Raw genomic sequence first — 26,929 nt, 5'->3', positions numbered from 1 at the left:
ACTTCACAGAATATACTTCCTACTACCTGGCATCCCCCAGACAGAAGAATTGTTTCAGATATCACACAAAGCTTTCATCTCTGGGGCATACCCAGAGGTCTAGAGCTCAGGCATGCATCACTATTTCTCAAGCAGTATCAGGGTGGGGGATGGTAGCTTGTGGTAGTGCTTACTAAATGCCAGGCCCTGGGTATACACTATCCTAGCACCAAAGGAAGAAGAAACCCCAAAGCTAAGGGTTCTAAAACTCCACCTGAAACCCAAGAAACTAGGAGGATAGCTCTGTTTCCCAGCTTCCAACAGTTTCAAATGATCCTCAGAAGGAGAAGGAAGGAAAGGGGTGACCCATACATGAGCCAGGTAGAGACTCTTCCTAACATCCCCAAAGCAAACAGAATGGTCACTCTCCACCCCATTAAGGTAGCAAGTACAAAAGCCAGCTCAAGGGCACAGGGCACTATGGTGGAAGAACTTATCTACCTTGGCTGTCTGGGACACACGCAACTTTATGTGGGTGTCAGGAAGGGCAGTGTCTTTCTCCCTCTGCATTATTTTTTTCCTTCATACTTTGGTTTCAACAGTTCAACAGAAGGCGGCCACTCCACAGGGTTCTTCTCCTCCTTGAATAATGAGCTCCGAGAATACCCTGGCGAGTTCAGGGTTCACACTGCCCCTGAAGGGTTTCCAAGAACTAGCCCTCCACAACTAGCTGGAACATCACAACGATTACCCTTGCAGGAGATGTATATAATAAAAATTGAATGCTGTAGCATGAACCTCATACATACTTGTCTTCTTGGTTTGTTCGTCAGAAATAATTATCTGTGCTTGCTTTCACGAGAGCACATATTTTATAGGGTACATTAAAATTTAATGGATTTTTAATAATATTGTAACTACTGCAAGAGAAAAAGTGGAAAAGACCGCACCGCATGTCTTTGTTGCATTTTGGTGGTTTGGCTTCAGGACTGACCGCCAAGGAAGAGCTAATTTGGTGGGGAAGGGCAGGCAGCAGAGGGTAAAAGAGACCCTGATGGGGCAGATGTAAAGACTCGAGGGTTGACTTCTAGCCTGGGGAAACTGGGTTGACTGACAGAAAAATCAAGGAGACCCTTGTATGACAGATCCTGCCTTAATCTTGGGCAAGCAGGAGACCCTGACTAGACATAAAGGGAGCTAGTGCTGGAGACCCAGTAAGACAGACACCTCAACCATGGGAAATCACTCGCAGGGGCCTCAGCCAAGAGGATTCGACTCTAGAGCTGAAAAAGACCTGGAAGGCACAGAACAGACAATGAGTTGATGCCCGTTCTACACCACGTACAATTTCTCAATGAGGAGGTTTGGTCCAGGTTAAAAACATAGTTTAAGTTGATGAAATGGGGGTCGTCGGTCTTCCCTTCAAAAACCTGCTGGGTTTCAAGTTTCGTGTGTTTCGTCACTTCTGAAAACCATTTGTTCTTGTGAGTCACCCCCAGGTTTTTATTTTGCAATGGATCACAGGCTGAAACAAGCATGGTGGTGTATGCCTGTGAACTTTAAATGGTCCAGGAAGGGAAGATTAAGAATTCAAGGCCAAAACTAGAGAATAATCTGATCTACATGAGATTCTATCTCTGATGATGATGACCCACCACTGTATTAACTTCATTCTTACAATGGGCTGCAAACTCGCATATGTGAACTGCTTACAGTATGGTATCCTGTCCAGAGACCACAATGAGGTGGATCTCCTGGTGTCTTGTGGGAGCCTCCTATACAAGTGGCTAGAACCATTGGCCAAGGTTTCCAGATATGTCACCAGAATGGAGAACAATAATCAGTTTCTGACCAAGAAAAGGAGCACGTGGTTCCCTACAACCAATTAGCTGTCCACAGCTGGCTGACTCATGCACTCGTCAATGCACTGCCAAAAATAACACCTTGCCAGAATGACACTTCCTAATCTTTGAAAAGTAATATCCAAATTAAAATAGGGAGGAGGGCTTAAATGGTAAACGATGACTGTGATTTATCTCCTACTGCCACATCTTGCTTGGGCACATTTTTCCATGACATCAGTCTGGGCCACAAGCAGGATTAGCAATGACAATGTCGGCTGGAGAATGAGATGGATTTGGAGCTCATTAGCTCAGAACTGAGATCATCTTCTGCCGCTTGGCAGTGCTGATACACTGAGCGTGCACCTACCTGCTCGGAGCCTCGCTTCCCTCAGCCGTGATGACGTGATGACGGGCCCAAGAACACCTACCTTGAAGGGGTGCTGCGAGAATTGCATATTTATAGATCAATACAAGCAATCAGCTAAGTACCTAAGCACACAGAAGACATGCAATTAAACACTGCTGTTACAGACCTGGAGGTATAGTTCAGTGGTGGAGCACCTGCCTGGAATATTCAAGGCCCTGGGTTCAGTACCTAGCACCACAGAAGATAAACTAGGGGGTTAGGAGGGGGTGGGAGAGACAGTTGATGGTTTAAAAAAAAAAAAAAAAAAAAAAAAAAAAAAAAAAAAAAAAAAAAAAAAAAAAAAAAGCTGGTATGGGCTACACTGACAGCTAAGTCAGCAAGGTGCTCGCCTCACAAGCAGAACCCCAGTCTGGATTCCCAGCACCCATACAATAAAGCTGGTGCAGTAGTACATGCCTACAATCCCAGCTCCCAAGAGATACAGGAGGATCTAAGGAGACCTGTCACTCCGATGAATGGGCAAGTTCCAGGGTAACTGAGAGATCATGTTGAAGACAGAGCACATGACTTTGATCTCTAGTCTCCAACACACACATGCACACATATGCCAACGCAATACAATCAACACATACAGATTCAAATGCTAGACAGACAAAGTAAAGTGAAAACTGAGGAATGCATTCAATATCGACCTCTGGCCTTCGCACACGTGCACAAGCACATAATCAGGTACATGAAAATACAAAAGAAAATGCCTGGCATACATACAATTTTGAATTGTATGCACTAGCAAAATACTAATGCTAAATAGTATTACTATCTAATACCCAACAGTTGACTAGTAAGCCAGTGTGTATACTTAAAGCCCAGGACACTGCCAATGGTGCTGTATGTGCCGTTTCACCAAACTGTGATTTTGTTGGTTAATTCATCTCAGTGTCCATTTTACATGTTTTGGGGGAGAAGGAGAAGCAACAAGAAAGAATGAAAAAGAGAGGAAGGCCAATACCAGTCTAGGAAGTCCTACGGATCTGGACCTGTCTCTTACTGCTTCTCCAGTCTCCTCACAGCCCTGGACATGCAACCAAGCCTCCCCCACGATCCCTGTCCACGCCCTACACACACGTACGTGCGCGCACACACACTAAAACTACAACTAAGCTACAACAGTGTAATCACATGACCTCCCCAAGTCAACACGGGCTTCAGTGGAGGGCACAGGACTGCCACAGGGCCATTAAGCGAGGACATTAAAAATGTTGATATAGCTAAAGCACATTAACCTGTAGAGAAAACCAGGCTATAAGCTGTGGCTCCACCGACATCATAAAACGTAAAGAGGCCTTTGTAATGGAACTGATATTACAGCCATTGATATAAATTATACCTCAGAACAGGGGAGAAGGGGGTGGGATGTAAAAATGGAACAAGTTCAAACTTCTTTTATTGTAATAGTCTCCAGTTGAGCATAATCACCAAAGCTATAGTGCGATACGATTGCCAAAACTAGACAAACATCTGTGAGATGGATTCATCTCAGAGGGGAGGCCAACAGCTTGTTATCATTAAAGCGGCGATGCTCACTCCGCGATTGAACTGCAGGCCGCCTTGTTACTGCGCTTACAGAGGCAATTGTACCAGATGTTGGCAACCATCTTCAGATAGATGACAGGCACCTGCTGTTGGGGAAATTACGCTCCTCGTTGGCCTCCCTGATTTGGGGAGTTGGGGGGCAGGAGTGACCTTTCACATGCCTCATGATGGGCACTAATTACATATGACCGAGAGACGGGATCAGCTTCCAGGACAGGAGTCTACTTCTCAAGTGAAGATCCAAGAAGGACCAAAGAAGTGATGAGAGAAGGTGTGGATGCTCAGAAGGAATCTAATTCAGGCCAGAGACAGAAAGTGCAGTGTACGATCAACTCCCTCAGCAGGTTGCTCCTGGTAACGGTCTCTGAGCCTTCAAGAGAACCTAAATTTGAAACATGGCTATGGACATTAATCATCATTAAAAGCCAAACAGGCAATTTTCAAACCATGTCATGCTGACTCAGATGGAGACAAAGGCCTGGAGATGGGGGAAGAGCATGGACAAGAGAGATAAATATACCCATGCCACCACAGACAAATAAAAATCATGACGAGCCCATAATTCATTCTTCAGAGCATCCTGCAAACATTAGCCAGGAGTTATTTGACAGATATGAGTCACCCCCCAGTCCATGCAGCTGACCCAGGCCGACTTGGCTGAGGTTAAACTCAGAGAAAGGTACCAATAAGGATGCAAGCAGAGGTTCCGGGTCCTGGAGGGGCACCCTGCCTCCTGTGCTGAGTTTCAAGGACCAACAGATGGTTCCATCCTGGAGAACTAGAACTCAGTTAACAAGGTCAAGACGGTGCTTTTGAAAGAAGCCCCTTGTTCAGGCCTCTCAGGAGGCCACAGAGGTAATTCTGAACATTAGCAACACTTCTTTCTTGCTTGCAGGTGATCAGAGCTGAACCTGGACTAATGGCTGGGACTAGGTAGTAAGGACAGGCCCAGCCAGAACACAGGAAATCCAGATAGATGGAGCAGAGCTGAACCTGGACTAATGGCTGGGACTAGGTAGTAAGGACAGGCCCAGCCAGAACACAGGAAATCCAGATAGATGGAGCAACCCTACAGTGATATTCCAAAGTCTCTGTCTCATCTTGTCTCATCTTGTCTTGTACAAGGGTATTGAATATACATACATTCCCTGTCTACAAAGAGAAAAGCCCTAAATGGTCCTAGTCACAGCCAAAGAAATTAAGCAGCTTGCTACAAATTACTCAAACTTTAACAGACACATTATCCTCCACTAAAGGCCCAAAAGGAGCTTACTCTAATATTTCAAAGCAAAGTAAAAGAAAGCATGCCTCTTTAACCTGCAATTAAAGTTGTTTCACGTTCCTAACCAATCAGGACTCCCCTGCTCTGTTGAAAAACAGAAAGAGAAAGGGTGGGGGGAGAGGGGTGGGCAGGGAGGGTGGGGGTAGGGGCACTGTCAAAGTTCCCAGCACAGTAATGACAAAGTTTCAGAGGAACACTTACCAGAGAATACAGAAATCAAGGCATCAATTTAATTTCACACTCTACCTGCCTTGGACTAATTTGTGTAAATTACATTTCATATGAAGAACCTCGGCCCACGTGACCACAATGGAAAAATGAGCAGCTTGCATCAAATTGAGTTTTTTCAGGTATAAATACATAACCCTTTTTAGCGTGTGTTTAGCTGAATTCAACTCGGGCTTTATGTAACTATCTCCAAAGGTTAGTTTCCACCTTCTCATCAGCCCTTCAAGTAAGTGTCATTGTTTCTTGGTTTTGTTTTTCAAAAAATAAAAAATAAAATAAAGCAGGCGTATGGAGCACAAATGGACCCATGTGGATGCTCCTCCGCCCCTTCTTTTAGGAAAATGTTTATAACCAAATCCTCAGCTCATAGGTGTGAGTTAGCAGAGTCAAGCAGCCATTGCATGAAGCCACATGAAGTTTCCATTTGGACCTGACACATTCAGAAATGCGGCCAGACAAACAGTGTGTGACTGAACAAGACTGTGGACAGGTCCATGGCGACAGTCCTCTAGCTGGTGGCTATTGCTGCCATCCAGAGCACTAGTCCCTGAACAACAATACCTGGTGCCCATGCCCAAGAAGCAGCCAGGACCCTGACTTTTGCTCCTTGCCCACTATAACGCGGCTGGCAAGGGTCAACCTTTCCTTTCCCCGACCCCAGTTCTTTGTGCCACTCTAGAAGACTTTCCCCAAATAGACTGCAAAAGTGGCCTCCACTGCTGTCACTGTAAGACCTATTGTTTCAAACGACTATGCCCAGGCCCCTCAAATAAGCTTTTAACAGACTGTAATGATATCCAGTTATGTGAAATCATTATTTTGAGGCTCAAGGTGGAGCCCGGGGAATGTGTCGAAGCAGTAACTTACAGCTACAGCCCAAATGCAGCCTGCTGGCTGGTTTTTGTAAATAAAACCTGGAACCCAGCCACGGCACGTTCATTTACATATTGTCTGTGGCTGTTTTGTACCTAACAGCAGAACCAAGTGACTGAGATGGAAAATGTACAGTCTATGGAATCTAAAGTGTGTCATATGGCTCTTTACAGGCAAAGTCTGCCAACCCTAGTCCAAAAGAGCAGGGTGCTCAGAACTCACATATCAGTAAGAAACCACTTAATGAAAACTAGACTTCTGAGTGTACGCAATGCATACAAAATCAACGGCATTTTGTTGTTGTTGTTGCTTTTAAAAGGTGGGAAGTTAGCCTAGAATTAATACATTTAACTGCTAAGACTTTATACAGTTTTCTCTGATGTCACTCAGATGTCAAGGGTGCACCTGAGGAGTCATCTTTGGCCATCCCTTGATTGGCTGTTCAGTCTCTAGCAGATTCTATATGAGATGCGTGTAGGAAGCCATAAGACAGAATCGCAATATGGCTCATGCATGGTTCTCTTGCATGAACGAGACAGTTCCCAGTGCCCAGCACTGGGATGGAATTGAGTATGCAGTCTCAGAAGATCACTGCTGGTGAGGGTGAGGCATGAACTATCAGAGAGGAGACAACATGGCAAGAAGGGAGATGGTTTTTAAAATCCTGGGCTGTTTAACAGACTCAGGCAAGGTGATGGGAAGTTGCTGGTATTGGAGTTGCTGCCTTCATTGCTTTCTAGCCAGTGAAAAAGTAACACATCTGAACAGGCAATCAGGATCTGGCTCTTTCTGAAGTGGGCAACAGACAGGGCTGCTGTATCCAAGGTATCACATGTTGTATCACATCTGGGCCTCCTCCTGCCCTTTTGTCTCCATGCTGGTCCTCCATGGGTCCAGAACAAAAGCTTACTACATACCTTTTCCCAGGCTGATGTCAGAGCCATGAAAACCTAACCCACCTTTCCCAGGCTGCCTTGGGAAGGAGATGGGGCAGCAGTTTGAGGAAAGGACCCCAGGCCTTCTCTGTACTGCAGATCACTTTCTGGTGTTCCACTCCTGAACTGCATGTTCTTCCAAGGCAAGGAAGGTTGCCTTGGCGGGCCCTGAAGCCCAGCATGATGCGTAACTCCTGAAACAGGTTGGCTGAGTGCATAGATGCAAGCTCAAGTACAACCACCCCAGGGCCTCCTCCCCCCTTCCTCCAGCCTTTACCATCATCTCCAGCACCCTGAGAGCTCTGGCAAGCTTCCCACCAGAAACATCCCCACTAAGCCAAAGGTCTCCCTCAGCACAGGTCTGAGAGCAGCGGCTGGACTTAGCAGAAGTGGCTAAGGAGAATCCACAAAGCGGCCTGAGAAGCATTTACAATGGAAGCTTTCCAGGGGACTTGATGTGTAGTGAAGTCTATCCAGACACATCCTCATCAAGAAGGACTGCCATAGAGAGCCAGCCAGGGAAAGAAGCCCAGCTTCTCTCAGAGTAGGTGTGTTGAAATAATCTGGGATGGAGGAGTTACAGCAGCAGCTTTCTGAGTGGAGTGGGAAATTGCTTTAGGGTTTTCTGGTGCCTCTTCAAGGAAGGGTAGGGGTCCTCCTTCAGGTGTGCTGAGGAGCTTCAGCGGGACAAAGCTGCCTTCAAAGAACATTTTCAAGGCACCCATCTCAGTTGCTTTGAGTTGATTTCTCAGTACAAACAAACCAACAATACCCCACCTCCCACCCCCATCCAAGACCAAATACCTTCAGTTCCCTGTGTCTAACCAAAGCCTCAGCTGCCAGGCTATGTGAGCACTCGGGGACATCACTGAGAAGATGGTGGTTTTCCATAGAAACTTGGCATTTATCATAGTGCAAAGCATTATCTTCTCAACAGAAGCTGACAATTTGTCCCGTTCCTCCCTCGAGAGAATTCAGCTCAGCCACATTTGCTTCCCCTGCATGCTGTTTCTCCTATTACAACATTTCTTTGCCTGGAAAGAAAATATTGTGACTTCTTGCCATATTCACTTCATTAGCATAAGAGGAGAAAAAGCCAGATCCTCCCTGGGCCTCTCCCCCCCACCAACAGTAGCTCCAGCTGGGTTAAATCTAGCAGGATCTTAGATACTGCTCTAGGAGGTGGCAGGGAGGCAGGGCACTGAAGTCGCAACAAAACCTTAAAAACTCAAAAAAAAAAAAAACCACTTGGCACATCTGTGCACATAAAGGCACGGTGTTTATCAGAGAAGGCAAACACCATGGAAGTTGGAGTGAAGGGGTAGCGGGGGCAACAGGGACCTGTTAAGCTATGCTGGTATAATGTTACTTAGCATACACAGAGCCTTGGGTTCCACTCCCAGCACCTCTCAGACGCAAGGATGACCTATGCCTGTAATCCCAGCACTCAGGAGGAAAATCAGAAGTACAAGTTCATTTTCAAGGACATATGAGGTTCAAGGTTATAGTGTATAACAAGAAACCTTATAGGACTGGAGAAAAGGGAGGAGAAGACAGATGGAGAAGTGGAGAAGGAAAGAAGAGCCCATCACTGGATGCCTAAGTACCAGACACTGACTGAACTTGACTCTAGTCACCCTTTAAAAATTAACTCATTAATTTAATGGGTATTTTGCCTGCATGTATGTGCATGCAGTGCCTGAAGAATTCAGAAGAAGTCATAGACAGCTGTGAGCTGTCATGTGTGGGTGCTAGGAATCGAACTAGGGTCCTATGGAAGAGCAGCCAGTGCTGCTCTTAACCACTGAACTATCTCTCCCACCTCAGATCTCACTCTTGCAAACCCTGTAAATGAAAGTATAGCCCTACTTAACAGACAGAAAACCTAGCTCAGGACAATTAAATGAATTCCTCAGGGTTGGGGACATCTATGTTCAAGCTTAGGTGGACATGATCCCAAAGTCCATTCAGTGTCACCTAAAGAAAGCCAGACAGTCCTGCCTTGGTTGGCAGTGGTGCTCCTTCATTCTTTAACAGGGTAAATTTCCCATTGACTCATCCTTCCTGCCCCAGCTGAATTTCCCAATGACAGAGATGTTCGTGTTTGGGGGTAAAACTGTCCCAGGCCTGGCTGGTCACCATTCAGCCAGACTCAGGGAGAAGCCCCAAATACCGCCTCGTGCCCAACTGTGGAGGACACATAAGCCTAGATAACCTGGAAAAGTCAAGGCCTTACTGTCTTCTGAGACTCAGAAAAGCCATCTGAGAAGCACTGCCACTTGAAAGATCTAGGCCTCGCCTTAGACCAAGGCAGCAAGGGAGAGCAGGGGGATAAAATGAAAGAAACCTCAGGTTGAGCCTCCTTTCTCTGGAAAAGTCAGGACCTGCTCTAGAAGGGCCTTGCCAACCTTCTGACGTGGCCCAGTCATTACCCTAGTTCTACAACACTTGGGCTATGGCTTGATTCTGATCATTTATTTACTCTGGTCTGCAATGGACCGACAGGGTCCTCAATGGGAAGTGCCTCAGCTAAAACTGAATATACTCACTTGAAGCCCCATTTTAAAAAAAAAAAAAAAAAAAAATCCCATTTTCACTGTATGAAACTCCTCTAATGGCCCGCACAGCTCTAACCTCTAAGATAAGGAGGCCTCATCCACTCATTCCCTCACTATTTACTAAGCCCTGGACTAGGAACTGCTGATTCTCCTCACCAGTAAACTGCTTGGGTCCCCAGCTAGCTGGGGATGTACCGGCTCGTGGGGGCAAAGAACATACATTGGGCATACAGCTAAATAATCCAGGATGCCCTCTTCCTATTTCCAGGATGGATTTTCTCAGCTCCAGGTTTGTTTTCTTCATGACACAATTGGAAATTATTTTTATTATTGGCTGGCTAGCTTAGAGTTTGTCCTTCTCTGTCTGGACCCCATGCTAACTAACGGGCTACAGGGAAGCCCCTAATTCATGAGACAGAGGCTCCTAGCTCAGTGCCTGGCTCTCAGAATATCCTTGAGATACATGGAATGACGCCAGAACAAGGGAATGGAGGACACAAGCACAGGCTCAAAGCTTTCTGGGCCGAATGAGGAGGAATGGCTGCTTTCCTGCAGTAAGCTCGCCCACAACACGGAGCTTTGAAGATCTAAGGCCCTTTGTCTTTATAGGGCTTTCTCCCTCCCACCTTACACTGAGTTTATTAACATCTTCCCATTTCTTAATATTTGCCGTAAATTCAAGGAAAGCCAGAAAACTAAGCTTATGAGAATCATACGTACAGGAAAAGGAAAGAAAACTTAGCAAGTATGTGAAAAGCTCTCCCATGGGGCCAAATAAACACAATAAACACATTAGTGGATCAATATATTTAAATGTATTTTAATAAGCATCAGCTAAGTATTCCTGGGATGATTTCCAGATGATATTCTTTACCTCTCCAAAAGGCTTAATTACTCACAAAAGTTAAAAGAGTTCATCCTCGGGGTCTAACTATAAAACTTCCTCCTTGGCCCATGACAAATCCTGTGTTCTCCATGACAGGCAGAGCAACCTGAAGGTCTCGTTGTTCAAGAACTAGAAGCACAGAGGTGGCTAGATCGAATGCGGGGTATGCCTCACCAATATACAATGACATCTGTGTGTCATGAGGATCTGGGGAGTCTGTGCTTGTCTCCAGCTCTGGTGAAAGCACTAAAGAATTAAGATGACCCAAAGGAGAGATGAAATTGTGTGTGTGTGTGTGTGTGTGTGTGTGTGTGTGTTGCGCGTGCATGTTGGCAAGCCTACTGCTGTAAAAGACTAAAGAGGCAGTTCTACAAACTCAGAGGACTTGGGTCTCGAGGGTAGAAAGCAACTGCAATTCATGTTTCTGGTGTTTATTAAGCACAGATTTTGTTTTTGTCAGGATGCTAATAACTATAAATGCAGTTGCTCATTTACTCTCATGGCTATCTTATACACAGTATGTATACATACTATACATGTGTACTTTATATATTATCTCTATTTTGCAGATAAAGAAATAGTGGCCAAGAAGAGTGAAATGACTTAGTAAATGAGCTGACTTTGAATCATAAAAGTGTGGAGGAGAAAAAAAGCCTTCTATGAACAAGGCAACATACTAAGGCTATGTGGTGGCAAGCTACTGCCTGTGGTACAACCAGGCTGCTTCCTGGTTGTTATAAATAAAGTTTTATTAAGACAAAGCCATAGACACTTATTTTCACATTGCCTTTGTCTCCTGTTTGGTAGAATGACAAATGGTCTTTAAGACCATATTGGGTAAAAAAAACTAAAGCTAATTATCTGGCACTTTATACAAAAACTTTACCAACCCTAGTATTTCATTCTCAAAGTCAGATAAAGAAAAGGCAGGCCTCTGTGACCAGAAATGGAGGTGGCCAGGAACTACACACCAAAGACTATTTTTCAACAAGAACCACACAACCTGGGGCCTTCTGTGCCATTTAGTCTATATAACCAGTTTTCTGTTGTTTTGTTTTTCAAGACAAGGTTTCTCTATGTAGCCCTGGCTGGCCTGGAACTCTCTCTATAGACCAGGCTGGTCTTGAACTCACAGAAATCTGCCTGCTTCTGCCTCCTGAATGCTGGGATGAAGGGCATGTAACCAGCACCACCTGGCCTATATAACAAATTTTACAAATGCTTATACAGTAATGCTTAGCAGATGCAGGCTGTAGAGCAGTTGCAAAGTGCTTGCCTAGCATGCCCAAAGTCCTGAGTTCAAACCCCAGCACCACACTAAATTAAGTGTGGTGGCATATACCTAAAGAATGCCAGCATTTAGGAGTAGAGGCAGAAGAATCAGAAGTTTGAGGTTATTAGTGACAACTCAGGGAGTTTGGGGCCAGCCTGAACTAAAGTTCTTATCTAAAGAGTAGTGTCAGGGAGTATTTACTGGAAGACATGCCAGATGGTAGGCCGGGCAGGCACCCCATCCTTCACCACAAGCATCTCCTATGAAGCAACCCCCAGGACTTCTTATTAGAAAACCTGGTTTCGAAGCTTGGGCCTTCTGTCTAACGGATCAGCTTTGAACGTTTCCCCTCTCCCAATCTCTCCCCCGAAGTTTAAAACCAGGAATAATCCTATGGCCTGGGGACAACTGACAGGCAAGTAAGGGTTATGGGCAGACATGACAGGAATCCCTGAGTCTGAACGTAATGCCAGCTAAGTTAGAGCAGCTACACTGCTAATAATTCCTCTTTTTTAAAAAACTAATTTTTAAAAAGAATGTTTTTGTAAAAGATAAATATGTATAAAAAATAACTGTCTCAAGCCTTGGAAGGCCTGCAGCACATCCTCTCCCTAAGGCCTTCCCCCCACCCTTCTGACCATCCAGAAGAAAGCTGGATATAAAGTCGGGAAGCCTGCCTCTGATCAGTCCACACTCATTTATTTTTCCTTAAGTGAAAAGCACCTTAAATTGTCTCTTTGAATGCTAACACGCCATAAGCAAGTCAGAAAATATTTACCTCTGCCTCCAATTATAAAAGGCAGTTAGCGACCTCAACAACCAAAAATCTCTCATTACACGTAATCCACATGCAGAAATTGCATCTTCCACAGCAGACCACCTAAAACCACTTCCTGTAAACAAGCCACTCTGCCGGGCTTTTAAATCTAATTAAATCCTCACTTTGCTCTTTAACTACAAGAAGCTCACTTTTCACTGAGCTAGGGCAGAATTTTTATTATTATTATTTACAGTGGTCACAGAAATAATTCCCAAGCAGGAGTCCAACAGGAGCCCAAAAGAGCGCTAACACTCCAAACCACCACTGCCTATCCTTCCTGTCTTCCCGGACCAGTTTCTCATTGAACGGTTTGGTTTCCGGCCTGAGTTCATACAGGTCTGTGCTAACTCTCCCCCCAGCTGCCGGAATAAATCGAGAAGGTAACTGTAAATAGGTGTGAAGGAGAATCCCAGAACACAGAGGAAGGAGGATTTAAATCTGCTTAGTCACGGGATGGGAGATCATGCCCCATGAGCCTTTTCACAGCGTAAAAGCGTCAGGCAGTGACTGCTCTGACTTCCCCGTCCCAAAAACCACTCCAGTCCCAGGTAAACAGTTACAGCTGGTCGGTCCCTCTGCCTTTAGCCGCCCCAGGTTTGTAGGGTCCGAGTCCCTCCAACTAGGAATCTGTAGGTAACAAACAGGATCAGTATGGTTGGCTGGCCCTGTGCTGCCTCCCACCCTTTCCTCTCTTCCATCTGTCTCCACCCACTCCAGTTGCAACAAGTAATCACCAGCCCTCCACAACAACAGACCCTCCATCCAGGCTCCTCCACCCCAGAGGAAACCACATCCCACTGAGAAGAAAGCGCAGTCGCCTAGGTGGCAGAGACTGTGTGACCTTTAAGTAAATCAGATCCCATTTTGCCATTAGTGATACACCAAAAAAGACGACGCAAACCGAGGGAGAAACGCAAGCGGCAGGGACGAGCTCAAGCGCCTATTTATTTTATGCAAAGTTTCCCCGCTGTTCATTAAGGCCTGCTTTCCCTCCACCATTTAATCTCTGCTTCCATTTCATTCTTAGGGGACTGTGACTATTCTAATTCAGCATTTGGATGACTTCATTTCCGCTCAAGTACACCCAGGTCAACTCGGATAGAAAAGAAAGAGGAGGAGAAGAAAAATAATCAGCTAAAAGCTATTAAATATCAGCCGTGAGCCTCGTGACTGGTTTTAAAGGCAGCAGTGAGGTTAGCAGCAGTCAGAAAAGCAAGGCTCCGGCCTCTTCCTGCATATTAACATTTTTCCTGGGTCTTTACAGTGGCTTCGAATGTAAATAAAGCACCGATTGGCAGCCCGCTTAGGGTCTAATTCACAGATATGGGGAGTCTTAAAATGCAGCGCTGTAAGAACTTACAGGGCAGGAACTTGACAAACAGGGCCATTCTACACAGGCTATTCCTACGAGGACAAAGGAAGGGGGACAAGGAAAAGAAAGAGATAGAAAAAGAAAAGCATACATGACCCATGTAATGGGTGTCCTATTGATGGGGTGGGGGTGGGGCGGAATCTCCATATCAATGCTCACTCCACAGAACAATCACGTTGGATGTCTATGCCAAGTCTAAATGAACTGTGCTTTCTCTCCCTGAAGAACCACCCCTTGCACCCACTGGCACAAGCCTGGGCCATGATTTCTGGTGCTTTTTCAGTTCCCACTGAAAACCTTCTTGGGAGAGAAAGCTTTCCTTTCTCATGCTAACAACTCCTTTGTAAGTGACCTCTTCAGAGGCCTCCAGGAGGACTCTGGGAAGGTGAGCTCCCTGGAAGTACTTCACGTTCCCTCCCATCCCCACCACAAGCCTCATTAACTCTTTTGCTACCAAGAGCTCCCAGGTCCTGCCTTCTTTCAAATGAACTAAAGCTAAAGCGTGCAGGGGCAGCAACGAATAAAGCCTTGTTCCTTTACCTAGTATGCAAATGAGTGTGGCATTTGATTAACATAATCGCAAAGTTTGCCCAGCTTGGAACCCAGAAGGCATCAGGATATTTTTCTATTTGTATATTTTAAAACACTGTTAACAGTGCAATAATAATGTCTGATGCCTTTGCCTAACAGCTGGCTATATTTTGTACACTAAGAGGGAAATGGGATGCCTTCCTGGAAACCTTCTGTCTATTTTAGGAATTCTTGTTTGAAGCAAAAACATGAAGATTTAGGAGAAACGAGGCTAGGGAGCTGAATCTATTTCTAACTGTACTGGCCACAGCAGAAACAAGGTTGGGAGGCTAAGACAAGCAGGAAAAACACAAGACTTTTGAACACCGGGAGGATTACGGTCCTGCACACCGACCTTGTTAACTGGTGGTGACCCTGTCTGCCACCTGAGCCTAAAAGGTGGGTGTCGGAAATGAGGCAGCATTTTGCTGTCCACTTACAGAAGGCTGTTCCCCCTTCTCTGTAAGATGTGCTGGCTAGCTTTGCATCAGGTTATCCCAGGAAGAAAGTGAGCTTAAAATTCCACCATGGCTCCCCGGTGAGGAGGGAATGAGCCTTCCTGGCCCCAGTTACAAGGAAAACAGTCTAAGCAACACCCCAGGCTCTGGAAGATACCAAGCAGGTGGGTAAGGAGCCCCCTCCCCTCCCCTCCCGCCAGCCCACCTGCATAAACCACTTTAGAGGATGAAGGCCCCATAGAAGCAGGGACAGCCACAAAGGACACACACAGATTTTTGTTTTGCAGGCTACTTCTGAGAGAATCACTCACTGACAGAGCTGTTTATCTGCGCCACACATTTGGAAGTGATAAAAATCTACCCTGGGATCACAGTCCACTTTCAGGAATAAGGTAACTTGCCTCTTTATTTCTCATAAGTCCCTTGCTTTTCCAATTTCAAAGGCTTTATGTCTTTTTTCTTCTAGGTAAGACTCTCCTCACTCATTCAGAATCAAAAGCAATCCAAACGGAGGCCACAGCCACACCTCCATATACGGACTACAGCCTGGGGCTAAAAAACAGGCACCAGGTTTACACTCTCAAAATATGTACCCCCAGAACCCCCACATCAGTGGAATAAAGGAGGAGATCCCTAAGTGAAAAAGCCAGTTCGTTCCGGTTTCCAACTGTTTTTCATATGAAGTTTTCGAACACCACTCTTTGGAGCCTTAGCTAACTTTCTCAGTCCCTCACACAGCCCAGCTCCTGCAGAGGGTGCTAAGAACCCCCCACTTCTTCCCAGAAAGCTCCCTTCCCTGATAACTTCCAAGATGCTATCCGCCTTTCTTGTTGTCTCAGCTCCTCACCATCACAACGACCAGCTGGCCCACGAAGGGGTTAAGGCCCTCATATCAAACCACAGACTAGGCCCAGAAGGGACGTGGGAACCAGGGCAGCGGGTGATAAAGGCTGGATTGTAGCAGCCCACTGGATTGGAAATGACTTGTAGGCCTAATGAAACAGAACGTTGGCAGTAAGACAGAATGAAAGGGAAAGAGACAATGGACAGCAAGACAAAGGGTGCAGAGTCGGTTCAGCTCAGCAAAATGAGCTCACTTTGTTGTTGGGCAAAGCCAAAGCCGATTAGGATAAACCAATGACTAAGCATAAGTCTTCCAAACTAATTACACAGCTCTCCATGTGAAGTATAATTGGAGGCCTCCATGGCTCTCACTGGAGGACTGTAAAGTCAGCATCACCTAGCGAGCCAGCCGAGGTGAGCAGAGCTGGACACTGGAGCTGCCCTGGCACCTCGGGAGCAGCTGGGAAGTGTGAAACTTTCTGCTCCATCCAGAGCAAGGCAGAGGGGGCCACTGGCTTCAAGTCCTCTTTGATCAAATACCTAGCATGGATGTAAGTAAGAGACTGGAACTTGAAGGAGGGGAGTGGGGAGGGAAGGAAGAAATAGAGGAGGGAGAAACAGGAGGAGGAGGGAGAGGAGGAAACCCATGTGTGAGGAGGGCTTCTCCAGCCCGGGGTACTTTGTTAAGAGATGGGCTCTTTGGAGTGGTTCTGCTCCGGCATATCAGAGCATCAGTCATCTGCCAGCTTTTGGAATGGTCTCTATACATCATTCCTGTATGTACGAAATCACGAACACAGATAATGTCCACCAAAAAACCAAGGCAGTTAAATAAATTACTGGAGATGAGCGGTTTTTGACAAATGAATAAGCTGTGCTCCCTGTGCATAAGAATCTGCTGACTGCCAAAGCAGCAGACAGGGTTTTATCAAGAGTACATAGAGCCTAGCTCCTGCCACAAGGGCCCACCCTGGCTCTACCCAGCCCAGGCTGTGTGAGCTTGGACAACTTGTTTCCCATCACCCACATCCATCGTGGAGATGCCATGCGTCTAACTTGACATTCTTGAAAGCACATTTTAAAATGCACTAAAAAGCTCAGCACAGAGCACATGTAACTGTAAATCAGAAACATCAACACACAGTAAAACCATCTCAAGATGAAAGTTTGAACATCACGAGTTTTGATCATTCAGACCTCACTTGAAACAGGAAGACTGAAAGTAACTTACTCAGTTTTTCTGGGTCTTACTCATAGGACGACGATTCCAGCTTATAAATAGTACCCTTGTCCAAATAAAGAATGCAGTCTCCAATCAAGACGCACTATCCCTGCATCACGAATCCCAGAAATAAACTGTAATGTGGTGAAAACTGTTTTGCTTACTACATACCACGCTCGCTACTGTGAGCAATGTATTCTTTTGTTAGTCTATAAATACCTCAGGTTATAATCTATCTACTTCTATTTAAACACTCTCTACAGGACTTTCTCGGCTTAAAGACCAGCCTTGGAAATAACTCAGTTCAGAGGTCAGTGAGACAGCTCACAGGCCAAATCTGGCTCTCGGTTTGTTTTTATAAAGTTTTATTGGAACACAAGCACAGCCATCTGTTTATATACTGGCTGCAGTTGTTTTCACCCTACAATAGCAGAAGCTACAATAGAGACCATATGGATTGCAGAACAATTTACCAGCCTTCACAAGTCTGTGCACAGGTTCCTCAGAAAGAGATGCTACCATCTCCCAGAGAAAAGTTAAACAAGAAAAAATGTTAAATAAGTAAATGGCCCAACCTGGCACTTGACAGTTATTACTCATTAGGTAATAAACTTACACTAATTGGCCACTAGCTTCAAGACAGCCCCAAATGACCTCACACATATGTGTGTGCGTGCACGTTGTAAGATGATCTATTAGTATACACCTCCACAGCCCACCCTCACCCCCACCCACCAGAATATACTCTAACAAAAGTAACGTTAGTTTTTCCATCTGTCCATTCCGTCCTTCGCAGTGGCTGGTTTTACTCATGGCCCCCAAGGCCTACCAGGACACTCTCCCTAGTTCAATCATTCTGGATTCAAATGAACAATACCAGAATCCGGACAGGCAGTGAACCCTGTGCAGGGGGCTACACCAGACTCCAGCAAATGACAAATCAGCTCTTCCAAATGCAAGCCCAGATAATATTCAAGCATATGCACGAAATGAGCTGCTAGCTGGTGAACAGAGAGTGTTACCAGTTTGATACATTCAAAAGCCTCCTTAGTCCTTTAATAACACACTCTGTAAGTTTATGTATCCTGTCAGAATCCACAGATATTACTGCACAATTAACTGGACAGCATCCGACCCAGTAAGTGCCATGTTGGGGAAGATGGTCCACGACTGCTGCTGAGACAAAGGGATAACTGTTCTCGAGATGGCACTGGAAGCAGCCACGGGCATGGCAAAAGCTTGCAGAGCTTCCCCACTGCTGACACTCTGGGTCACAACTGTAAGTGCTCATGAGAAACAACAAGAAGGAAGGGAGGAAAGGAGGGAGGGGGAGGAAGGGAGGGGGAGGGAAGGACGGAGGGAAGGAAGGAAGGGGGATCTGAGAAGCAAGCAAATGAGCAAGCAAGCGAGGTTGAAATGTGCAGAGATGCTCTGTCTGAAGCAAGTATAAGCCTGTCTGGAATACACTAACAACTCATCTAGGCAGCGGCAACCTCTCTGACATCTGCAAATGGGCCCATGAGATTCCAAGGCAGGTTATGGCTCGAAAAAGAAATCCCACCTCATATTTGCAAACACTACCCCTGGACTCAATTTGAAGGCGGAAAGACATCGAAGAGGGCCTACCCTCCAGAGTATGGTGCAAGAAGGATTTGTCTCATTTAATTATTTCCAATCCCTCTCCCTGGAAGGGCAGGGAGCAGTGATGGTTACTTCCCCCTAGTGCCATAAATCGCTCTCAGAAAGAACAACCCTATAACTCTGGCGGTTGGTGGGCATCAGCACCGAGCTTTCCCTGTGAGCCGGCCAGAATGAATCAGCCCCCAGATGGAAAGGAAGGCCAGGAGGACTGTGAGGAGGGCTGCTTTCAAAACCTTCCTGGGTGGGCAATTCTATGCCATATCAAAAGCATAGCTGAACTGGAAGAGGCTGGTTTCTCCTTGTTGCATGGTCTCCCATCCATGCTGAAATTGATTAATACAAGAGAGAGGGGAGCGGGGGAGATCTTCAATTCAAAGCTAAATAAAGGTCATGGCCCTCGTCTCAGGCAGTGGCTCATGAAGACACACAAACAGTGATTAAGTCATGGCTGTCCGCTGCCCTGGGTGAGCAAACAAAACACAGAGCCTTCAGGCCAACTAGTGGGTGGCAGTGCCCTTGTCCTGGCCTACGGCAAACAGGACAGCCATCGTGGGAGTAAAGAATAAGAGAGAGTGGGCGCTGTGTCTTCCCAGGGTGCCACAGAGCTCTACCATGTCAGCCCTTCAACAGGGAAGACACAGACCTATGATGGAAGGAGCGGATCCCATGCGTGGGCTCCCATGACAACACCTACAATTACTCAAAAGAAGCAGGAAGTGGAGAGCCAGCTCAGCCACTCACCTGCCAGCCTGCTTTAGATCTATGGCTTCTGTGGAAGCTGGAGAAAGGAGACCACACAAAGGCCAACACAGGGCAGCATGACATCTGAAGAGATGGCTACTGCCTCTCTTTCACCAACTAGAAAGCAGCTGACAAAACCGCCGCCCACTCTCATGCTCATCCTCTTTGTCTATATCTATCCCCCGCACCTTCTCACCCTCCGGTTCCTGATCGAGGGCTCCTAGCCCTGACAACAGACCTCAGGGCATCATTTTGCTACCATCTCCTCAGTACTCAGGTCAGAAGAATGATGGGTACAGCCAACATCTTACCCAAGTCTCCTTGGGTACTTAACAGGGGACTATTCTGCTGCCAAGGGCCCCAGGGGCCCTCACTTCTGAATGTCATTTTCCAGAAAGACAAGAAAGAAGGAATCCCAGCACGGGCCCACAGGCCTTTACCTCTCACAGCTTCTGTGGGCGGCTGTGCCCTGTGAGTCACAGCCCCACATCCTTCCCCAGTCCTGGCCCCATGTGGCTGGCAAATGACAGCGAAACAGTACTGAAAGGCCACTCTGTGTGCTCCTGCAGGCACACAAGGCACCATGCCAACCATAAGCTGGACTCTTTCATTGCGGCTCCTGGAGTTTCACTGATGGGGAGGTTCAAGACCCCGGTTCTAGAAGCTTCGGCTATGTGCAGCACTCACCTTGCCAAACTGCTCAAAATACTGCTTTACATCTTCCACTACTGTGTTCGCAGACAATCCTCCTACGAATATCTTCTTTGTTCTTGTGACCATCTGTAAGAGATGCCAAAAGGAAGGCACGGGTTAACTGGGTTATCAGAAGCACGGCCTCAACAAGCGTTGCTCTACAGTCTTCTAGGAAGGCAGTTTGCAAACTGTGCTGGCCTCATGGACCAGACCATTGGATAGTTAAGGATGCTGGAGTCAGCCACTCTGCATATCTTAAGCATTCAGCCTGCCAGAGTAGACTGGAACTTCTTGACAGCACAGGGGCCTCCAGGACCTCTGTGGCCACAAAACATGGCTTCATTAGCATATGGAGAAAAATCCCAAAGCAGGCTATTTTAAAATCTAAGAGACACAAACAAAACACAGCTAGATGGAAAAACACAAAGTAGCCAGAACCTTGACAATTAAGATCACATGCCCACAAAGATGTGGGCAACAGAAATTGCTCTTGATGGAGTTTAAAAAAAAAAAAAAAAAAAAAAGTTGGATGGGCAGAAAAGAGGGTGGAGTTGGCAAGAGTTGTGGGAGAGGGTATGCACATGATCAAAGCATGTTGCATGGGGTTCTCAAAAAACTAATAAACTGGCTTTTAACAGAATACATAAGAACTATGGATAGCTCCTGCTTCAAATGCTCAAGGCCCTGGCTCAATCCCCAGTACTTTAAAAAAAAAATTGCACACACAATCAAAGGAGGTGTGGACTTTCTCTGCTCAGCTGTTCTCATGCTGGTCTATGCCTGTAGCTAAGACAGGTGCTGACCCTGCACTTAGGGACCACCCTGCAAGCTCTGCCCTCTGGACTGCCTGCAGCTCACCTTGATCAATCCTATGGCCGCCCCAGGAATCCCCAGGTTTCCACACCTTTTTTTTCTCACGGGTCTTTCTGCCTGGAATGCCTCTCCACTCCCAGATCTTTCCATGGCAAGTTGCAACAATCTTCCAAGTTTCCATGACCTTCTTCTAACTCCAAAATATCCATCTGCTGTCCTAGCCAGCCTGATGTCAATCTCACCTCCTCTGAAGTCACCTGACACCGCTCATACACACACTGGGCCATGATTCACACTAAAACCACTTTCTTCTTTGAATATTCAAGCTCTGATTCTGCAGGATCTCTACAACACCAAAGGGGCTGGGCAAACAGAAGCTAACACTGGAGTTCAATGAGTGCCAATAAGGCCCACATTCTAGACTCCTATCAGCCCCACGGGAAAGAAAGAAGAAAGCCACATCATATAAACTACTTAGGGCAAAGACCAAGTCCTGTAAGACGAATAAACAATCAAGGAGGAAACTTGAGTTTGGAATATGTGTTAGTAGGGGTTTGTTGTCAAAATTTAAAACTAAAGGGCAGATATGTTGGTATACAAGTCTGAGCATGACACTCCGGAAGCTGGAGGAGGACAGAGTTTTAGACTATATCAGGACTGCATAGCAAGATACTGTCTCAAAAAAAAGTAAATAAAATAATAGAAAAACTAACAAAAAGTAGGAAAATCTAGTGGGCACCAAGTATTATCAGTTTGACTTAAAATTATAAAACAAAAATTAAATTAAATTAAATTAAATTAAATTAAATTAAATTAAAAAGTAATCTATGTTATTTATTATAGCTGGATGCAGAATACCAGTCAGGTGCCACACCTTCCTGGATAGCTGTCTCTACCAGGTCTCTTAAAATATTTGATGAATGAATGAACGAAACCAAAATCATCTACAACAAATCACCCGGGGTCACACTGTACAATCAGGGCACACTGCTGACATGCTGGAACTGAAAAGACACTAGAAATCCAGCTTCTGTGTCTCACTTGTGACTCCAGATGGGACTCCCTCTCTCTCTTCCACTCTACAAGGTGGCCCACAAAGTCCCACCTGCCACCCAACCCTCGTGAGTCCAAGACTGGGTTGCCTGAGTCAGAAAGAGGCATCCAGATGTCAGGAAGCTCCAGCTTTTAACAGGAAGCTGCCGGTGGGCACATAAGCCACGTGGCCAATGGCTGGTCCCAAACTAGAGCACACAATGGGCTTTCTGCACGGTTTCAAGTGGACGCTGTCCTAATGGCCGCATCCTGCCAACTGCTTCCTCCTGCTACATAGGAACAATACTCATCTAAAACTGTGGCTTACTGGTTTTCTCTTCTCCAGTGACTAAAGATGAGAGGACATAGCATGTGAAAAGATCCTGCCAGTATCCACACAGTACCCGCATGCAGGGCTCGATGAGTTAGTTGGCTGTGACCTCTTCTTGCTCCTGACATTCATCTCCTGTCTCACCCATTCCCGAGCTCCTCCTGATACATCAAGATCTCCCCAAGAGTCAAACTCTATCAATGTTCTGCAATGGTGAATCTTGACTGTGAACTTTATTGGACTGAGAGAGCTAAGGAAAACATCACTAAAGCATGCCGCTGAGGTCACTTCTAGCACCAACTGACCCACTGACAGGTACTAAGCTGCGACTAAGGGGGAAAGACCTGCCCTGGGTACAGGCAGCACCATGCCAAAGACCAAGGGCCCAATGAAATAAAAGCAGGAAAAGCAAAAAGGTAACAAACCAGGCACATTTGTTTATTCTCATGCTCATCCACACTCCCTACCGTGCTTGTAAGTCACCATGCTATAAGCCAGTCTCTCCACTAAACTGAACGGAAACCTCAAGCCAATAGGAAATGCCCGCCCCCTCAAGTTGCATTCAGTCATAACAATGAACAAAGCTGACTAATATGGGTCCTCTTCGGATTTCAATCTCTTCCTATACTTACTGATAGTCAAATTCTACTAACCTAACTCTGCTAATGTATTCACTCAACAGACCCATTAAGTGCTAGGCATGGGAGCGTACACTCTAGGAAACGTGGAATCCAATCCACTATAAAATGGAGATATAATAATTAGCTTAGCACACAAGCTCCCATGAGGCCCAGGTTAAATACCATATGCCAAAGAGTCTAGCAGGGCAGGCTGAAGATGATAGCTAAGCGGTCACTGTAACTGAACCCAGAGTCAATTAGTAAATTCATCCTTTACACTTAAAAAAGAAATGTACAGCTGAAAAACATGCCAAACAAATAGCTCCTTTTAAAGAGTCAACTCCTACCATCCCATCCTAAATCTCAGTGATTTCAAAAGCACTTTTTAGCATCTCTGTGTGAAATCTGATGATCCTATGGTCTAATTTGGGGTTCCTCTCTTCCCCCTTTCTCTTTTCTTTTTGTAAACTCCAACCAAGTAATTAGGTGTCTGTAAAGAAATGTTAAGATAACCTCAGACATATCCTAGTGGAAGCCTCAAAGTACCTCTCATGGCACCGTCCATGGCAGAAACCCTGTGGCCTCCTCACTGCTTAGAGAAAGGCGACATAGGGCTGAGGCCCTACCTAGATTCCAAACATTCTTGGAAACCCAGAGAAGAAAAAAACGACCACCCCGCCTTCATCCAAACCACTGGAGCTCAGCAACCGGTTAAGTGGGAAGATCTCTTCATACCCCTCCCACTGTTGCCAGGCAGCTGAGCATGCCAAGACAGAGCCCTAAACACGGAGACAGGCAAGCAGCTATAAATCTACAGTCTCCCCCAAAAGCCTTTAAAACCCTTCCCTTTTGGAAAGGATGAGAAAATCCAGGCCCCGGACAATGCACCAAAACATCTGAGTTACTAAAACATCCTCTGTAGGATCCGGCCTAGATAAGCAAGGTCTCTCTCTCTCTCTCTTTCTCTCTCTTTCTCTCTCTCTCTCTCTCTCTCTCTCTCTCTCTCTCTCTCTCTCTCTCTCTCTCTATCTCTCTCTCTCTCTCTCTCTCTGGAGTGATCTGCTCTGGGAATCTTGATACCATTACCACCAAATGGACTGTAGACTGCTCTGTGATTTGCATTCTGGTGAGGGACCAGGGAAGCAGAGGACCTGCAATCATAGTCTTTGCTCTCTTTCCCTTCCATTTCCATGGCTACTGAAGAGGACAGAAAACAGAGAGGGCTGGGATATTGTGCTCCGGATCCCCGAGGAATTAAACAGAGTCTTCACATTCACATAAGCACCATGCATGTAATGTCTGTGTGTAGGTTTGTATTACATGTGTGTGCTCCCATGTAATAAAGCATGCTGGTGTGGGTTATCCGTAAGTCTTGGCTTCTATTTCCTCGGAACGATCCAATAGCCTGCCCCACTTGAACCTTCTTCTGACCTTGGGAAAGGTGAACAGGAATGCAGTGGTATGCATTGGTCTCTGGCTCTATCCTCATCTGAGTAATGAGAAATCTTTTCCACCAGTGAATGAATGACCTGTGTCATCTTCCTGCAGCCTGGACATCAGCAGTCTCCACACGGGGGTCTTGAACACTGGTGACTGCACAGCAAGATGATCAGGGGCTGCAGTTGGCTCCCACCGTGCACTGAGATGGAAAAGCCACTGAGAACTTAAGGACCCAAATCTCCAGGTAGTTAATCTTAGACTTCCTTCAGTTGGGGGTTTCGGTGGAGGACTGCAGAGAACTTTTATATTGAAGTGCTTTACGCTATGGGAGACTCTAAGGACCTATTCAAGAGCCTTATACCCGCCAGGACAACAAGGAATACAAGGTTTAGGGTGTCCCTCTGGGAAGATGCGTGTAGTTGTGTGTCTGTGTATGTCTGTGTATGTCTCTCTCTCTCTCTCTCTCTCTCTCTCTCTCTCTGTGTGTGTGTGTGTGTGTGTGTACGCACGTGCACGCTTGACGTGCTTGTGTGCACACAGGAAAGCAGGACATGGTCAGGCTCTCAAGGCCCCGCTGTGAAGTTTTGCATCTAGACCCATAATTTAACTAAACACCAAAGCTCTCCACAAACCTCTTGGCGCTACAAAAGCCCCAGCATGCATGCCAGTCCCGAAAATTGCTGTTTACACGTGGCCGGAGCCAGCTGCTAACTACAGCTGCACAGACGCCCCACCTTCCTGCCTCAAGCTAGAGAACTGGTGTGCTGGGTTAGGGTGGATTTTGTTCTTGATTTTTGATAAGTATTAAAATTCTCTTTTAAAACAATGTGCTTCCACTTGAAATAATCACTCAGAGTGAGGGCCTCCCTGTGGGTCTTATTCTGCAGGCTTGAACTTGTGGCAATTCTCCTGCCTCAGTCTTCCCAACTGTGGAGACCACAGGCATTAGTTATCGTGCATGACTACTGCTTATGTTTCTGCGAAGAGAGATAAATCAAATAGTGTGTTACGTGTGTGACGGAACATTAGGGGAAAGAACATTTAAGAAGACAAGAAGGGGGGAGCTAGCTCTAATAGTATTGGCCCAAAAATACTAGTGACCACAAAAGTAAAAGCAAGACAAAACAAAAAGTCCAAATACATCTTAAACCAAGCACATGAGAAGGCAGGAAGCAGCTCTGGATGCCCCTCAGCAGGTTCAGGCCCTGAGAATTAAAAACAACTCTCTTGCTATTATATATTCTGGAAAAGAGTTCAAAAGTCCCCTGGGTAGAAAATATGAACTATTTGCACCACCAAAAGCCTCTCTCCCATGTCCTCTCACCCTGGGGAACCCCATGATAGAGAAGCTTGGGATAGTTTGAATGCTAGCATGGTATGGGATCCAGCCCATCATCCCCATCACGTATATAGAAAATTCCAGCCCCTGAAAAAGAATCATCTTCAACTCAAAGGCAAGGTATGTACTAAGAAGGACTCCTTCAAAGGGGCACAGACAGACTCTCTATCCATTAGCCCAAGTGATAAAGGGGAACGTAGCCTTCACTGAGTCCAAAGTCAAGGACGGAGTACATTTTTCTCTGCACATGGAGTCCACAGCAGAGTTCTCTCTACATTTGAGACTTTGACTCAGGCTTTATGCTAACAACATGTGAACAGAGGACATGGGACACCCCTAACACCAATACTCCGGCCCCTAGGCCCATTGCCCAAGGTGTTCCTCCAAGGGACAGGCTGTTCCCATTCCAGTTTTGTTGGAGTATAGATGGGTGGTAGTGGTTTAAGACGGTGTCTTACTATGTAAACTTGGCTGGCCCGGAACTCACTTATGTAGACCTGGCTGACTCAAGAGATCGATCTGCCTCTGCCTCATGAGTGCTGGGACTGGAGGTCATCCGTTACTACCATTCCCACCTCCCCAGAGTTATTCCACCTTTCTTTACTTTCATCACACCAAAATACTACTCTTGCCATCACCACCACCACCAGTATTTCTAGGGTCTGGGCAGAAAACAGACTGGTGGACAAATAGGGTCCCTCCAAAATTCACGTCCACCCAGGGCCTCAGAGCATGACCTTACTCAGAAAGAAGGCATTTCCAATTGTAATCATAAGGCTACTACAGTGCTAAAGTCTTGGATGTGAGTAGGTTCAAAGTCCAGTGATTGCTACCCTTAATATAAAGAGGATACAGGGGAAACAGCTGGCTGTGTGAAGATGGGGAAAGGTAAGAATCATGCTAGAAGGTGCCAGAAGCATGGAGAGAGACATCTCTGGGATGCCACCCAAAGATCAGACTTCCCTTTTTAATGATTTTTAAAAATTTTTACATTTAATATGCATTGGTGTTTTGCTTGCATGTATGTCTGGGTGAGGTTGTCAGATCCCCTTGTAACTGGAGTTACAGACAGTTGTGAATTGCCATGTGGATGCTAGGATTTGAACCTGGGTCCTCTAGAATAACAGGCAACCCCCTTAACCGCTGAGCCATTTCTCCAGCCCCAAAGATCAAACT

At 46.0% G+C, this 26,929-nt stretch overlaps 1 protein-coding gene and 1 long non-coding RNA gene across 10 annotated transcripts in view; one reads left to right on the top strand and one right to left on the bottom strand.

Annotated features, from left to right (window-relative positions):
• The window catches only part of Msi2 (musashi RNA binding protein 2), a 371,373-nt gene that overhangs the window by 222,753 nt on the left and 121,691 nt on the right, over positions 1-26,929 (bottom strand). For all 9 annotated transcript variants that reach the window (XM_034504709.2, XM_034504707.2, XM_034504708.2 and 6 more), the window contains one exon: positions 20,173-20,265. In XM_034504709.2, the coding sequence (XP_034360600.1) occupies positions 20,173-20,265 (93 nt within the window). The remainder of the gene's footprint in view (positions 1-20,172; positions 20,266-26,929) is intronic.
• On the top strand, positions 16,250-25,223 carry LOC143442710 (uncharacterized). The gene is made up of 3 exons (XR_013111112.1): positions 16,250-16,432; positions 18,196-18,382; positions 24,523-25,223. It is a non-coding gene; the product is annotated as an uncharacterized LOC143442710 (long non-coding RNA).

This window comes from Arvicanthis niloticus, chromosome 6 (assembly GCF_011762505.2).
Source record: "Arvicanthis niloticus isolate mArvNil1 chromosome 6, mArvNil1.pat.X, whole genome shotgun sequence".
NCBI lineage: Eukaryota > Metazoa > Chordata > Mammalia > Rodentia > Muridae > Arvicanthis > Arvicanthis niloticus.
The sequence above is the reverse complement of the archived record's forward strand: the minus strand, read 5'-3'. Positions and strand labels throughout refer to the sequence as shown.